This window comes from Xiphophorus maculatus, chromosome 5 (assembly GCF_002775205.1).
Source record: "Xiphophorus maculatus strain JP 163 A chromosome 5, X_maculatus-5.0-male, whole genome shotgun sequence".
Classification (NCBI taxonomy): domain Eukaryota; kingdom Metazoa; phylum Chordata; class Actinopteri; order Cyprinodontiformes; family Poeciliidae; genus Xiphophorus; species Xiphophorus maculatus.
In genome coordinates, this window is record NC_036447.1 from 26,544,496 (window position 1) to 26,562,042 (window position 17,547).

Genomic DNA, 17,547 nt, shown 5'->3' on the forward strand with positions numbered 1-17,547 from the left:
CACAATAAATTTTCTTTACTGCACACTGAAATAGTCTTTAATCGGCAAACTTCATTTCACTGCCTCCTCTCTGTCTTCTTACCCTCTCTCCCACACAGAAGTAAAGCACTGATGTACTCCACTCATGAAGCTGCCAGCCTACTCAACATTTATTTTAGCTCTGTCTTTTTTTCTCTCTGGAAAAGTGAGTGGTCCTCTGTGCATTTTTTAGGGGGGCTATGTTGTGTGTGTGTGTGTGTGTGTGTGTGTGTGTGTGTGTGTGTGTGTGTGTGTGTGTGTGTGTGTGTGTGTGTGTGTGTGTGTGTGCGTGTGTGTGTGTGTGTGTGTGTGTGTGTGTGTGTGTGTGCTCCCAGTGCTGCTGGAAAGAAGCTATTAAGCTCTATCCGAGCAATGATCAATGGCTGGTCTGAGCCTTGTGGATAACAGGAGAACACGACGGGCATTTGTCACTGCAGAGCACTGCCGTCTTCTCTGCAACACTTCCCACTCCGCAAGGATTTATTCCAGGCTTTGCCCCAAACAGCGTGATGAGTAATTGTCATTAGCTGTGCTACTATGAGCTTTAAACGAGGTCAATGAGACAAGCTGCTCTCGGTTGGTGGGAGTTTCGTGCGGATAAGCCAGAGGCACGGTTTGTCCAGTGAGGAAAATGAGCACAAGTGAACAGAAAAGCAGAATTCGAGAGGAAAACACATTTTAAATTGCTGCCAGGAACGGGATAAATAAACACCTTGATGCAGCGCATGCTAGTAAATATGGCATTGCAGATTTTTTTTGCAGATTTTCTAATGAATATTAATTGGAAAAGAGGTGGTTTAATATGTATGTACAAAAATGTAGAACTACTTTTAAGATAAATAATAATAATCAGCCTCAAAAACATGGAGATCGTTTTCCAAGATAAATAATAAATAACTGAGGAGGGACTCTGTGTAAAACCTTTAAACTAGGGATGCAAACAGGTAATCAACTTACGGTTACTTGTTGATTAATGGTTTATTTGATTACAATTAGTTCCAATTGATTAACTGATAACGTCCGCTTAGGCCTTCTTTTAGTGTTGTAGTTTGGCCGCCATCCAGCAGAGGGCGCCGCTGGTCGTCCATAAGCTGCGGAGCCAGCTGATACAGGATTCAAGATGGCGGCGACATAGAAGAACGGGAAAGAGAAACGGTCCAAAGAGAGTCTGGTGAGGGATGGAAAATAATGCACTTAAATAATGTTTTGAAATATAAAAATTCGACCAGCTCAGCTAAGTTTGTTAAGTTATAACCTTAATTGCGCTCGTTCAGCCGAGTCACATGACAGAGCAGCATCAGCTCCTGATTCAAAAATTACTTTTGTGCCACGAAGGCGAGAACTTGATGACAGAAAAATTGTGCCATTATGGAAAAAAACAAACATAATAACAAATAGCAAGGTTTGTTTTGAGGACTTTCGTGAATTAACAGACTTCATAGAGGGAAGTTTTAACCAAACCTTCTAGAGTTTTGTACTTCATACAAAAGTACAGCCAGTACTTCTGTCTTTTAATGGGGAATTATTTTTATATTTAGCAACCTAAGATGTTCCCATTTTGCTATTTTTTATAAATGCATCTAAGTTTAATAGCGCGAGAGAATCACAAATTTCTGTTAATTTAGTCAGCGTTAAATACAGTTGAAAAATTGATGTGTGTTTTCTTATTTAACATATTATGAAAAATGTTGCCCTTTACGTTAAGGAAAGACAGTCAGTCCTCTTGACACAAGAGAAAACAAAAGTTTTGAAGAAAATGGCCGCTTACCAATCAATCGTTGGTCGATGGATAAGATCAATTAACTTTAGATTAACTCATTAATCGATCACTTGCATCGAAACTAATGACAAATAGTAAAAATTAGCTTCGTAATTTGAGTTTTATGTCTTTGGACGTAAATAAAACTGAACATTTTTGTCTCAACTGATTATTCAACTGTGACTCCAAACCCGACTCCCAGTGAAAATCTACACTTTAAAGGAAAATGTTCTTGCATTGTTTTCACCTTTTTACAATGACTCTTTCTTGTTTCTCCTTAGTTTTATTGTATAAATTAATTTTCTGTAAGACCATCAATTGCTATGGATGGAGACAACAATAGAGACAACAGAAGAACAATCTTAAAAGGATAACAGGATGGATGATAAGGTCATAGAGCGACAGAAGGCATATGGAGACGGTAAATTGCTTTGTCACAGCGTATTTGGTGTTTAAGTTGGAAATGGTGGCCTCAAACACATTTTCACATCATCTGCAAATTACTGCAACCTGAAGGTCCACACTGTAATAAAACAGTGTGAAGAGCCATTTATTAAAAATAGCGGCCCTGGATTCCTGCGGCGAGAACAAGTGTGCGTGTCGGTACGTGTGTGTGTTGTCCTCTGGGTGAGTGTAATCTCAGCGGATTGTTAATCCAAGCTGCTCCCTCTTTCCCCAGCTTCATTAATCTGCCACCAGTATGTGGCTCATTTTCTCTCGACACACATCCACACACACACACGTCCTTCCCTGTGTGGCCAGTGAATGAGACGCACAAGAGAACATGTGGAGTATTCTGAAGAAATGTTTCTTAAATTGTCGACATGTCAGACCCAATTTCTGATGCAATCTCTCTTTTTGGAGTTAGCTATTCATTTTCAAAGCTTGTGCATTCACGCCACTCTACATATGTGCATGTTTCACAGCTGAATGTATGGAAAGAAACATAACCTCTTATCTCAATGTCTGACATCAGATTGAACCGTTCCTGGTTTGGAGCAGTTCGGATTGCCTGAATTTTCATTTATATTGTTTATCAAATACCAGAAGTTATCACATCACTGCAAAAATAGAAAATCTTACAAAGTACTTTTGGTCTAGTTTCTAGTTCAAATATCTTCGACTTGAAATGAGAGAAAATCAACTTACAAGTAACTTTTCAACAAAATGTGAGCTTGTTTTAGGTCAATTTTGTCTTAATATTGATGAAAAAGCTCTTGTTCCATTGACAGATCATTTCACTTAAGCACGGGGAAAATGTCTTGTTTTAAGTGAAATTATTTGTCAGTTGAACTAATACTTTTATATTAACATTAAGTAATTATTTACTTAAAGCAAGTAACTACATCTTGCTTTAAAGGTACTCTTAAGAAATCTTTGTCTTGTTTCAAGTGTACGAAGATATTTTCTCTAGAAACGAGACCGAAAACACTTGGTAAGATCTTGTGTTATTTCAGTGATACTTTTTTAAAGTGTCACTTCTTAAAATTCAGAAGTTTACTTTTATGTTACCAGTATGGTTGCAATTTAAGTCGGTGTCATTGTAGAGTAACTTGTCCTATAAGCAACGCAATATTTTGGGGATTTTGACCCATTCCTTGTGACAGACCTGGTGTTACTGTTTCAGGCTTTTGGGCCACGTTGCTCATAATTTGCAACTTTCTTTGGTGCTTTGAGGTAGCCACTCAAAAATAAAGACATATTTGTCAATATTTTGGCAATGTATATTTGACAACAGCTCTACACCCTCGGCAGGGTCCTGGAGGGTGCATGGGAGTTCGCCCAACCAGTCTACATGTGTTTTGTGGACTTGGAGAAGGCGTTCGACCGTGTCCCTCGGGGAGCCCTGTGGGGGGTTCTCCGGGAGTATGGGGTACCGGGCCCTTTGATACGGGCTGTCAGGTCCCTGTATGACCGGTGTCATAGTCTGGTCCACATTGCCGGCAGTAAGTCGGGCTCGTTTCCGGTGAGAGTTGGACTCCGCCAGGGCTGCCCTTTGTCACCGATTCTGTTCATCACTTTCATGGACAGAATTTCTAGGCGCAGCCAAGGTGTTGAGGGGGTCCGATTTGGTGGCCTTAGGATCTCATCTCTGCTTTTCGCAGACGATGTGGTCCTTTTGGCTTCATCAGGTCGTGATCTGCAGCTCTCGCTGGAGCGGTTCGCAGCCGAGTGCGAAGTGGCCGGGATGGGGATCAGTGCCTCCAAATCCGAGGCCATGGCCTTGAGCCGGAAAAGGGTAGAGTGCCTTCTCCGGGTCAGGGGGGGTGTCCTGCCCCAAGTGGAGGAGTTCAAGTATCTCGGGATCTTGTTCACGAATGGGGGAAGAAGGGAGCGGGAGATCGACAGGCGGATTGGCGCAGCGTCTGCTGTCAAGCGGGCGCTGTACCGGTCCGTCGTGGTGAAGAGAGAGCTGAGCCAAAAAGCGAAGCTCTCGATTTACCGGTCGATCTACGATCCCACCCTCATCTATGGTCATGAGCTTTGGGTCATGACCGAAAGAACGAGATCGCGGATACAAGCGGCCGAAATGGGTTTTCTCCGTAGGGTGGCTGGGCTCTCCCTTAGAGATAGGGTGAGAAGCTCAGTCATCCGGGAGGGACTCAGAGTAGAGCCGCTGCTCCTTCACATCGAGAGGAGCCAGTTGAGGTGGCTTGGGCATCTGGTCAGGATGCCTCCTGGACGCCTCCCTGGTGAGGTGTTCCGGGCACGTCCCACCGGGAGGAGGCCCCGGGGAAGACCCAGGACACGCTGGAGGGACTATGTCTCTCGGCTGGCCTGGGAACGCCTCGGGATTCCCCCGGAAGAGGTGGAAGAAGTGGCTGGGGAGAGGGAAGTCTGGGCCTCCCTTCTGAAGCTGCTACCCCCGCGACCCGACCTCGGATAAGCGGAAGAAGATGGATGGATGGATGGATGGATGGATATTTGACAACATATCAATATTTTGTCAAATATTTGGCCCTAGCACATGGGTGGGCAACTCCAGGCCTGGAGGGCCGGTCTCCTGCAACTTTTAGATGCGTCTCTACTTCAACACACCTGAGTCAAATAGTGAGGTCATTAGCAGGACTCTGGAGAACTTGACTGCACTTAGGAGGTGATTCAGCTGTTGGATTCAAGTGTGTTGGACCAGGGAGACATCTAAGAGTTGCAGGACACCGGCCCTCGAGGACCTGTATTATGGTAGCACCAAATTAGCCAGATTAGCTAATTTGTACCTATTCTGGCTGAATATGTTGAGTGACTGTCCATTTGTGTCAATGATTGCACTTTGTCTCTTATTTTGAAATGTTTCTTTAACATTTCCACATTTACTCGCGATGCTATCTGTTTTGTGAAGTGCATCCGTCCCTGTTTGGAAGTTTAGCACAATTACAATACCTGTCCAAAAAAAAAAAAAAACCATAAAGACAAAACACGTTTAGGTGAAAAGGATTTGTAGAAAGTGGACGCAAACTTCACATAAAGCTCAAAGTTAGGTTAGTTTCCCACTGAAACTTACTTACAAAATGTCACTTTTGCAACACGTAAAAAGCAACTCGCAGTCAAATAAATGATGAACTGATTCCCAATTAAACAATCATAATTTCTATTGATCTAATCTCTTGACCTATTTTTGTCCTATTCAGCCACAATAATATTGCAAATGGCAAAAATAACCTTTTTCCTTTTTATTCCAGAAACATTGTTGTTACACCAATGGCACCATCACCATTTCTCTGTGGGAAACAACCAGCATAAAAACAAGCAGCATTGATCAACTCTCTGCAGCGCTGCACCTCTGCTTAACTTTTCCTTTTTCTATTACCCACTATCCTCTTCCTCCTACTCTTCATCCTCCTCCACCTCCTCTGCACCTCCCTCCCACTGCTTTCACCGCTCCTTGTTCTTTTTTTGGTCACGGTTGTAATTCTCTCTGCCTTTTCTCTCTTTACTTTTGCTGCTTGCTATCCAAATTTTTTTTTTATTTTCTTTGCCTCTTAGTCTTTCAAGCAGATATTCAAAATAAAATTGAACATAAGAAGGGTTTATTTTTTTAGGTAAATTGTGGCCAAAAAGTTACACGGTGAATGAAGTAGTTTGTGTGAGCGGATTTTAGGCTAAAAGGCTTTTTCTTTTTTTAGTCTAAAACGCGTTAATGGAGTCTGGTGAGCTCTACTTTCCATGCAAATTCACTCTGACAGGCTTTTATTTCACACACTGATGATAACCTGAAAGGTTAAGAATTCATCCACCTTTACAAAATGCCTCTTATTGCTTTCCAGCATTTTCATGTCTGCTCTTCACAGTTTTTGCATCTATTCCATGAAAATGTAGCCGTTTAGTCACAGATCGTACCTCTGATGGCCTCAGCTTCCTAACTGGATTTTTGTTTGGGAAAATTAATTATTTCTCAACGGATGCCAGTTTAGAAATATCACCAGGCGACACCAAAATGTCATCTCGCAGCTTGATGCTTTTTGTTTGTCTGTCAGTTTTAGGTAGAATAATTCACATTTGAACTGGTCTTCAAATCATTTGTTGAACTCTGAATTTTCAACTTATTTTACCGTACCTTCATTTTTAAATTGCAATTTTCATCGTATTCCTATATCAGTTTCCCCTCTCAAAAAATCTCAACTTTCTAAGCAGAATAAAATCTTCATCCTCCTGTTTTACATCCTTCATTAACTCACACACAAAACACTCATCCCTAACTCTCCAGAAACTAAAAGGTGTGTGAAGTCTTACCCGTCATTGCTCACTCTTGGTGCTCAGTCCGCCTGCTTCGCTCTGACTCTCTCTGTTCCTCTCTTTTTGTTCTCCCACTCACTTGCTTTTTTTAATCTTCTTTTTTGTTTTCCCCCCCCCCGTCTTGTTTGTCTCAGGCGATGTTTGACTTTCGCGGGAACGGCAAGGCAGAGTTAAACCTGAAGAGGGGAGAAGTGATCTTCCTGCTGCGACGAGTCAATGCCGACTGGCTGGAGGTAAGAACGGGGAGCGGGAAGAGAGAGAGAGACGGAGAGCGGAGGAGGGAGAGAGAGAATGAGTGAGAGGTGGGGGAGGCGAAAAGAGTTGGAGGAGAAGAGGAGGTGGATGGAAAGGAACAGAGAAGGATAAAAAAAAACTGAAGCTATCAGCTGGTAGCTTTGCTGTTATAAAACATTTTAAAAATCTAAAAAGTGCAAAAAGAGCATACTATCCATTTTGATCTGACACGCCGAAATAAAAGGTCAACCAAGTCCAACTTCGAGTTACTCACGTAGGAGGAAAGGAAAGAGCCAACCGCGTCATAAAGATCGAGGAACAACGCTGGCAAAGTTGTAGAGAACTTTAGAGCTGAGTTGGGCTATAAAGTAAAATGACCATCTCTGAAAACCTCACAATTTGTTCACATTACAACAAGCGATGCACTCCAAAAAAATCCATACTTTATGTAAGAGAAAGAAACTAAATGTGGAAAGATGGAAACAATCAGAACTTCTGTCCAAGTAATAAAACACATTATGGAGAAAACCTAACAACCTAACAGAGCCTTCAGAGTCTAAGGAGCCAACTCACTGAAACTCATGTGATGTGATATAATCTTTTGAAAAAAGGACAATTCGTATGTTTTGATAAATGTCTGCAAGAGGAAGTTTATTGTAATTGTTGAAGAACGTGATTTTTGATTTAGGGGAGCAGGATCATGTAAAATAAACTTTTTGGAGCTTTACATCATGTTCTAATGTAAACATGAGTTCTGCTTTGATTCTTTCATGCAAAGAATCAAAGCAGAACTAAATGGTTGGATCTCCCATATCATCCATGTAGCTATGTAAGACACCTGGTTGGACCTAGCCCCGCCTTCAAGGACGAAGCTCCTCTTCAGAGCTGCAGCTTCCATTCTTCTGCCTCACATGGCAGCTCCTTCAGACTAGCCAGCAGCAATTAGCAGACACCTGGTGGAGCTCCAAAGCCGACTTTGGACCACTGAGCAACTTTTGCACATTAGCTCAGGTTAGACACTTGTGATGTCATTTCTGGTTCAAGTGTGGCTTAAAATAATAATAATGTATCCAATCAGAGCTTCTTTAGCAATGATTATGGTTTTCCTCTTTGTGGAAATAAATCTGATTTCATTTAGATCTACATGGATGTACAGAAAACACAAAAGTGTCTGTTTGATTCTTATCCAGGAGGAGCAAAGAGATGTTAGAATGAATAACAGTGAAAAGAGAAGACAGAAAATAGATATTAATTAAATGAGAAATGATAATGATTATAATAATAAAAGGTCTGATTAGAAGCTAAGACTGCCATCCAAAATTACACATTTTAATTAGCAGCTCGACTGAAATACGGACCTTGGCAAGCAATATAATTGGAATAAATTCTGGTCAGTCTTAAAATAATAAAAAAAGAAAGTCAGGCAACATAATATGTATAAAAAAAATGTAAAGTTAAGAAACAAGAGTTGAAAGTGAGTGGGAGAAAGAAACAGAAGGTGGAAGCTGATGTGATGGAGTGAGCGTAAACATGGAGGAGGAAAAGGCACTTAACCTGAACGGGAGTTCGGAAACAAAAAAGCAGAACATAAAAACCTTGATCTGTTCGTTCTCGCCAACAAACGTAACACAATGTTCCCTAAAAGTGTTGAACCAGTCCGAATTTCTTCATGTTTGCTTCCAAGGAGAAAAACTTTGATGTAATCTTTCAGCAGGGCTCAGATCAGTTTTTCTTCAAGCTGTTTCTGGATACACATTTCTATCCATCTATTTGCGTCAGATTATGATGTTATATTACTCTATTCTTAAAGAAAAAGAGACATCAGGACAAGTGAAAGAAAAAACAAACAGTGTTAGGTCTAGGAAACCAGCTACATTGTGTATGCAGTAAATAAAACTCCTGTGTTTATGAAATTAAAGACCTAAAACACTGATTTGTGTCTCTAAATGCTGAATTTGCTTTTCTATCTTCTGTGTCTCAAGCAGTGCTACCTTTAATTGTGTTTCTTACTTAATGGAAACGCCACAATTGCGAGATTGTTTTTTTTTTTTTTTCTACATGAGCAGATTGCTGACAAAGTTCTGCATAAATTTGTAACGGAAACTAAAAAAGCTTCCATTAAAAAATAATTTAAAAAAAGCTATTCAATAAAATAAATGAAGGAAACGTATTTCTTTGAGACAAGAAAGTGCGCCTAAACATCCAGGCTTTTCTAACGACCGACTCATTTATAGGCCGGGTTTGTTGAATAAAAATAACAAAAAAGAAAAACAGTTCACTGAGCGGACATGTTTGACTGAAAATTAGTTTAAAAAATATATATATATAAATTTGATTTTAAGACATTAAGAAAACCTGGGGAAACATAGATCCAGACCACTTAAAGTTTGAAATTAAAATAGGTTCGTTTCCCTTCTTGGCGTGGACCAACCCTAACAAAACCACGGTTCCAAAGCAACTCTAGAGTTAAAACTTACTGATTTCTTTTTTCTTTGTACAGACAGGCAGCATTTACTCAGTACAAATCCTGAATATGTATCTGATTTGTGCTCTTTGTGTTGTCCAATCACAGTTCTATTGTAAAAGTTTGCACCTTTTACACATGGTTTTAATTTTTCCAGACTAACATGCTCAGATATCACGGGCGTGCTAACGGAGCTTTATGACCGCGCCGAGTGCCTCTCACATGAGCAGCTCGTTATGAGCTGCCTAATTATTCCACCAAGCCTCTCCGGCTCTGTTTGGGGTTTTTCCCCCCCGTTTCTCTCTTTGAATTACCCCCGTCCTCTGAGACTCTCCTCATCACATCCATGTTTCTGTCTCCTCTTATTTCCTTCAGGGGACGGCGAACAATCAAACAGGTATTTTCCCAGAATCCTTTGTGAAGATTATTAAGCCCCTCCCAGAAAGTGACTCTGAGGGTGAAGGCGGGGGCCACACTTACAGCTGCCTCCGCTGTTTCCTGCTCACCCCATCCGGAGTGGAAACCAGGTCGGTTTGATCAACAAACGACGTTTCTTGCTCTCTGTATAACTTTGAATGCTGGATATTCACATTTATTGTAAAAGAAAGACACATTCTTCTTTTCTCACTTCCTGACATTTAATCAGACTAAACATTTCATGTTTTAGGTCGTTTAGGTTTTACAACATTTAGGTTTCGAAAATACCAGAGAAGATTTTTTAAAATTATTCTTCTTTGAATTCAGACGCTTACATCCATTTCCTTAGTATAATTAAGTCCTTTCACAAGTTCCTTCCAACAGTTTGCTGGATTTCTGTCCCATTCCTCCAGACAGCATTAGCATAAACATGTTGCATGTTATTGTAAGGAAATTTTACACATGTGCAACACGCTGAAGGGCAAAAAGACAATTTTCTTTTTACATGCCGTCCATGGCAGCGTTGCTGTGGTAGAAAAATTCTGGTTACTAAATGAAACCTGGAGATGTAGGTATTGTTAATAGTGCTGTGCGCCACAGCAAAGGGAAAAATATTACAGAAGAACCATTAAAGAACAACTCAAAACCACTCTTGTTCTTTTTTTATCGCTCACTGTTTCGTCTGTGCTACACACACAGCCGTTACCGTAGCAACTGACTTACAAGAGCTCCACTGTATGACAAGTCAGAGATTATGTTCCAGTTTATCGGGATTCAACACCAAAACCACGTAAACGTTTCCCACTCAAAGAACAGAACATCCAGTCTGTTACAGTCGTATGTTTTCAAGCTCTATGTTTATTTTGTGATGATTAATAAGTGGTGGTGGTTGATTAGCTAAACATCTGCTCCATGGATGATCAGTCAGAGTCAGTCAGTGTAACTTAACCGAAACACAACAAATTACACAGCATGTCTACATGCTAAGGTTGTCAAAGTCAAGCTAGCATGACTGAGCTACGTCCCTCTCACTTGCTATTTGTCCTTCAATCTTTTTCCTGACCTGTGAAATGTGATGACCCTGAACCCCTCTATCTAAAGCACTGTGTCCCTTTTTGTCTTATACATCACTTGCACATTTAACATTCAGCGTGTTACGTTGACAACTTGACAGCTAAAACCAACAGTAGTGATTGTTGGTGAGCAGGCTTTTTTTTGCCCTCCAGCAGGGAGATGGGGGCTGGACGTCATGGTGCAACCTGTCTGTAAATGTAAATTATGCATGTAAATATATGGCTTCTACTGTATTTCTAAACAGTACTGCTACTGCGGACAACCTGCAGGTGCAGATGGTCAGAACAAAGGTGACTCCCTGTTCTCAACAGGGCAACTGTATACTGTCTGAGGTTGACAGACTTTGTTTTGCACCACTTAAAATCTACTGAAATAAGACCAAAAACAACAACAACATTGTCCTCACTGTGGAATTTAACTGTTTCTCCTTCTGTCTCTGGTAATTAAATTGCTGTCTAATTTTTGGCCATCTTTGTCCATTCATACAGAGACGTGTGTGTACAAGAGGCGCTCACTATCCAGCCAACGTACAACGAGCTGGTGTCCCGCATGAGGTGAGCGCTGTGCTGCTTCTGCTTTCGTTGTGTCGGTTCAACGTTTTAGTGGGTAAAACTGAGAATTTGATGTCTGTAAGAGCTTGTTGCGTTTGCATCTATGTGAGGAAGCACAAATACAGGTGTCACTCATATATGTTTCATAAGCTGTGCAGAGGTAAAGGTATCATGTGCATCTTCACACCTTTTAGATATGTGATAATGGCTTATTTGGTAGAACAACGGGGTGACGATTGGGGACATGCTATGGATATTTTCCATGTGTGAAGGAGTCGGGTGTCATCTGCCTCCTACTGCAAATGAGAGACACAGAATCTGTTTTCTGCTGTTATTAAAACTGAGATCATCCACACGTATTTATTAAATTTGCACTGATTGACAGCTGATCTAATTCATCCAGTCTTCGTCTCTAGTGTTCATTCAGCTGGGTAAATAATTTCACTTCTATACGCCTCGCAAAAAGAACAAAAACCTTTTGAACTTTTGTGTCAGTTTCACTTTGTAGAGGGTGTTGTCGCATCCTTTAAAAGACTTAAGCAGTTTTGTGTGTGTAAAATCAAGTTCTTAAACTTTCTTTTATTTCTTAAAAAATGTCACATTGTCCTTAAATACATTAATCACAAGTCTTAAATTTTGCTGTGGCAGAACTATTTAACGGACATTCTCGCACAAGCAGTGTTTTTCTTGCAGGACTTCTCGGTCACCCAAAAGTCTGAGTCATGCGCAGAAATCTTTGTTGCGTTCTGTGACTCGAGGTGGTGGAGGCTAACGCTAACTAGCTACCAATGCACCCTTAGTAGCTAGCTAAGTGTTTGCTTCTATCATGGGTAAGGGCAAATGTATCGCCAGTTGGATGGACGACATTAATTTTCGCAACTAGCTCACTTCTGCTGCCAACCAAAATGAGGCTAAGAGCAAAAAAAACTCTTTTCCTTTTAAACTTGAGGCAGGCAGTGTTTGACGCACAAAGCTGCAGCCAAGAGCTGCAAACAGACCCAGAAGTTTCACAGTTTTTGACAGGATTGATAATCCCTGAACCATCCTGTATTCTTGGGGGTTTTTTTGTTGTAAATATTATTTAAGGTGGCATTAAAAAGGTCTTGAAATCGACTTGCTGAAACCTGCAGATGCACTGTTATCAATGAGCACATCTTGTTACTCATTCACATCCCAATCAAAGGCATTCCAGTTTGTTTGTAACGTCATAAAAATGAAAAACAAAACTAAAGTGAGTGTGAATACCTTGTCAAGGCGCTGGTTTTTATTTCTTAGTTTTGCTGATCCGAGTTGGTTCTCCATCTCAACCTTTATCGCGCGATGATGTTCTATATCTTAAGGCGGCTGTTCATTGACCTGCCTTCCCTGAGGGAGAGCAGACCTCGTTATGTGCTGCAATACTTACCACTTTCCAATCATCAGAATTAATCAAAATAAATTCCTTTGGGGCCGTTCTCGTCTCCTCCTCCACCGCTTCACTGACTGCATGACACTGACTGTTCTTCTTTGCCCCTTTTCCTTTCATCCTTCCTCTCCCTCCATCTCTCATTATTTGCTCATTTAGATAGGTGAGTGCTACGACGATTTAACCCCCCTCCTCTATTTATAATCAGCTCATTTCCTCTGCTTATCTGCTCATTATTGTTTCTCCGTGTTTGGGGCTATTGTGCCCCAGAGTCGGACGAATGAGAGTCTGCTCTTGAGCTTTAATACGGCTCGGCGCCGATAACAAGAGGGAGAGAGGCAGATTACAGAGTGAGGCTGTGATGCTGGATGAAATGAGTAAATGGGATTTAGGAGAATAGAAAATATTATACTTAACTGAAAAGGAAAGAAGCTGTGATTGAGTTGGGTTTTTTTAGTGTAAATTAGTCAGCAATTTTAATTGATTAAAAGCCTTATTCTAGTTGTAACTTTTGATACAATGAATCCATGGTAGGTCACTAGGCAACAGAACTATGAAAGCCCTGTCAAATGCAATGTATTATTCAGTTCAAGTTATTTATATAATTTCAATTCACAAGGCTCTTTACCAAACCAAACATTTCAATTCAGTCACACATAGACATAATGTCTACCAGTGAAACGCTATCCAGCCAATTTCATTAAGGTACCATCTAAGTTTCCATTCAACTGCCATGCAAATCATGAGCTGACTTTTAAAATGTTACCAAAAAGAAAGAAAGAAAGAAAGAAAGAAAGAAAGAAAGAAAGAAAGAAAAAGGCAGATCCAGCTTGTTTCCATCAACCCAAAGCGTCATTTCATCAGATCTTGACGTTGTCCATGGACCGCATACTTTTCATTTTTCGGAATAAATGAAGAGGTTTCCGGAAATGCATTTTAAGTTGTAATTGTCTTGGCATCTAGTATTGAAGATGTTACTGTTTGGTGGAAACAGCTGGTCAGTAATGTGAGGTAAACGTAAGAACTTATTCGGCAAATGTGTTTTCGTCTCACCTCTGGCGCACGAACTCTGTCTCGAGAAAGCCAAAACCCACTTCAGACCACAGTAAAAATGTTTCTTTTTTGGAAGATTAAGGAAGTTATTTTGACTTTTGGCATTTCTATCAACCTTTTTTGGTGCGATACACACAAATGCATGATGCACACAAAAAAAAGCAGCAGCCCATTTCCTTCAGACCAAAGATGTAGCAACAGTGAACATTAATTGTGTAAAAATCTTTTATTCTTTAATTCTCAGGGTTTAAATCACTTTAGACTCTGTTCACTTCTCTTTATTACCAGTTTCAGTAAGCAGTGCCACGATTGCTGTGTAAAACGTTTGTTTCATCTATTTGACCCAGAACATTTTTCTCTTTTCTTTAATTCCTCTAAACGTTTTATTTTACATTAGCCATCAGCTTAGTGCATCTTCACTGTGGGATCCAGAACCATTCTGTTTACATATTTCCTGGCTCTTATCCCTGCTCTTCCTGTGGGAATGTCACTGCTTCAGGTTCAGCCAGCTAAGCAAACGTGTGACTGCCCACTGCAGACGGGCGTCCACAGTGAAAGCGCCTAAATCGGCTCTAATCTCAGATTGATTCACAGCAGTTATGGTTTAAAAGCTAAGTGAAGTTTCTTTTACTTTCACCAGTACAACTATAATTTGTAGATTAGAGCGAAGGTCCAGTAGGGATTATTAGTCTGTAGTTTCAAAGCTACAATTTATTAAAATTTGTAAGAGGTTACACCCTAAAACTGAATTAAAATCCCTCCTAATTTAGATAAAGGAATATTCCTGGGAAATGTTTTATTTTTATTTTTGTCAAAATGCAGTTAAGTGTAACAGATCTAAAACATAACACAGTCAAAACCAATTCTACAGCACACACTGGTTGAAAATATTTAACATGCGCCATCTAGATTATTAAAACCAATTTCTTACTGACTCTCCCTCTCTCTCTCGGTCAGGAATGTCTTCAAGGTGGACGACATCGCCCTGAACTACCGCGACCCCGAGGGCGACCTCATACGCCTTCTCGACGACGAGGACGTTCAGCTGATGATCAAGGAGGGCAGGCGTCAGCAGGGCCAGGTCCAGAGGCCTGTCAACCAGTTTCCATGGGAACTGCACGTGAGCATGGCCTCTGACCTCTCAGTTTATGGCTCTGAACCCTGAGAGAAATATTTAAATGTGGCACAAGACAGAAGGAAGTACGGGAGCTAATGATCGCTGCTGTACGTTTATTCCTAACGGATCCAAACATTTCACTTAGCAGAATAAACTCATTTCAAATCATTTTTGTATACTTGTATTTATTTAAAAGGTTTTTGCATGCAGTTTTAGGACAAGAAAACGTTTTACTTGTACTAAAGTAAACAAGTTTGGTGTTAAACTTGTGTGACACAAAAACCTTTTGCAGAAAGTGAAAATGTCCAGATGTCTTATTTATTTTGCTACACCAATTCAATATATGTCTGCAACTTCCTGTCGTCGTCTTCTTCTTGTTTTGCACCAGTGGTAACATCTGGTGACTCGTGTGAGGCAAAAAAAAAAATGTTTCCATTGCAGTTTTGCAAAATAAACCAATTTCTGTGTGGCCAAAAAAAAAACCTACTTCATTCAAATGCCAGAACTTTTGATCAAAAAACAAGAGTTATTTCTAAGTTGCATTTGCATTGTTTTTCCATTGAGCTCATTTATTTTCAAAACATCAAATTGCATAATTATATAGTCAGTGAGAACGCAGCTATTTTGGATGAGTTCTCTGTTGTTTCTGTTCCATGTGTCTGATGGGGCCAGTTGTATGAAATATTCTCCTGCCTCTCTAGTTTTTTGTAAATTGTTTTAGAAAACGTCTCAATGTATATCTATATTAATGGAGGACCTGTAAATCAGTGGGATTGACTTCCTTCATCTGTTAGTGTGGGTGTGGCAGATCTTTGCTTCTAAGATCTAAAAACTCGTGACGTAACTCGAGGTAGAAACATTTATATAAACAATCCTGAACATTCACTTCCAGTGAAACGATCCGTTCAGCTTACCACGGCTCCCACATCGAAACCAGAAGAGGAAATGCGAGATTCTCTGCAATGTTCTGGAAAAGAGCTTCAGTTCTTCTTTGATCAGTTTCTCAATCGTAAAAAAAAAGAGAGATTTATTTCAAACCGGGACTTTTACACATATCCACCTTCAACCCTGTCAGAGTTGGCTATGAAGTCGTGATTGAGCTTTGTGTCTTTTTCTTCACATTTTGAATTCCTACTGTTGTTTAACACGTTCTTACTTAGCTAAAATTAGATAAAATAATCACATGCTGTGTAAATATTTGAATATAGTTTTGTTTAGTGCTTTTTTTAAACAGTATATTCTTCTGTAGATGTGCACCACTTCATGGCTTTGTGCTCAGTACATTTAGAAGTTTTTTTTTGTTTGCATTTTTGAAAATGTATTTCTAAAGCTCTGACGTTATAAAGCAGGCAGGGAAATGTGTGTTTTTTGTGTGTTGTTGTAGTTTTTGAGCTTAGCTTTAATCGTAAAAATCACTTTGTTTTCACTGAGCTCATTCTTACACATTTCATAGCCAATTCCAGAACGTGAAAAGATAAAACACTGAGTCAGCTTTTTTCTTTGGGACAAATTCCACAATCTAATTTGAAAGAAAACATTAGTTTAATAATGCTTGCCAATGTTTGTTTTTTGTTTTTTTGTTTTTTTTTGCTTGTAAGGAAATCCTTGAATTTACCTGCAAAGAAATACAATTGTCATTTGAATGACACATTGCTATTTACTAATAAGCCTCCATTTAATTTAAAACATGTGAAATTAAGACGTTTTTCTAAGACTGTTGTCCAAAATACATGGAAGTTAATAATCAGTTACAGGCATAACCATTATTCTCATTTTATTGTATATCAGCATTTTCTTTTTAAAAAAAAAAGTCAAGATGGTGATTTATTTATTATTATTAGTAGTAGTAGTAGTAGTTTTTTTTTTGTTGCAAAAGTCACTTCTGGCAAAAAATTACTTATTACATTATTTCATGAAGGTGACAATATGCTAAAAAGGAAAAAGACTATTTAGGCTTTTTGCACTCTTATGGTAAAAAGATATATTTTAAAATGTTGGGAGTGCTTTATAAAGTGCATCTACCTTTCAGTAAACTGAAATTACCTGCATTATCATTTCATGTCTGCATATTTCTGTCTGTCAGACCTCTCAGGGACTCTGACATCCTGACATTTCTCTCCATCTCACACCCTGCATAACCCACCATGGAGGCACAGTCACCCTCTCCCCGGAATATAATTATCAGCTCTTCCTCGGGAGTTGCTGCTATACGTCAAATTAAGGAATGTAATGAATGTTATTGAGGCCAGCACTGCGTCAGAGTGCAGAAACGTACCGAGAAGAACTGCTGATGAAAGGTGGGAAACGTTCCAAAAAACCCAGAAAACTCACATTTTATTCATGTTTTATTAGTAGTATTTTTTTACAGTATATTTTCAGAAGCGTTATTGATTTGAATTAAGAATATAGCGGTCGCAGAGGCCGAGTCTCGGCAGGTAATCTAAAACGCGTTGAGCTGAAATGACGTTTCACCGCAGACTTTAGTCGCAGGCGCCGACAGGATGCGGCGGAGGAACTTCGTACGCTCCGTGTCTCTGACAGTGAGGACCCTGACAGGGAGCCGCTCCTGGGAATTCGCCTCTGCTTGAAGAATCAACAAGGGGAGAGCCACAGGGAAGACAGGCAGTTCAGCGGCTCTGCACCAGGAGAATGGCAACGTCTAAAAATGGTCCACCTGACGGATCAGGATACGTTGGATCACACCGGTACGAGCAGCAAACT

At 40.1% G+C, this 17,547-nt stretch overlaps 2 protein-coding genes across 2 annotated transcripts in view; one reads left to right on the plus strand and one right to left on the minus strand.

The window, feature by feature from the left end:
• Positions 1-6,641, minus strand: part of LOC102234818 (parvalbumin-7) — a 36,551-nt gene extending 29,910 nt beyond the window's left edge. Inside the window, exon 1 of the mRNA XM_014473268.2 lies at positions 6,509-6,641. Coding sequence (XP_014328754.1) covers positions 6,509-6,515 — 7 coding nt within the window. The 5' untranslated portion in view covers positions 6,516-6,641. The remainder of the gene's footprint in view (positions 1-6,508) is intronic.
• ncf4 (neutrophil cytosolic factor 4) overlaps positions 1-14,994 on the plus strand; it is a 33,079-nt gene extending 18,085 nt beyond the window's left edge. The window contains exons 7-10 of the mRNA XM_005810957.3: positions 6,646-6,744; positions 9,585-9,736; positions 11,189-11,254; positions 14,667-14,994. Of these exons, the coding sequence (XP_005811014.2) occupies positions 6,646-6,744; positions 9,585-9,736; positions 11,189-11,254; positions 14,667-14,874 (525 nt within the window). The 3' untranslated portion in view covers positions 14,875-14,994. The remainder of the gene's footprint in view (positions 1-6,645; positions 6,745-9,584; positions 9,737-11,188; positions 11,255-14,666) is intronic.
• Positions 14,995-17,547: the final 2,553 nt, after the last annotated feature.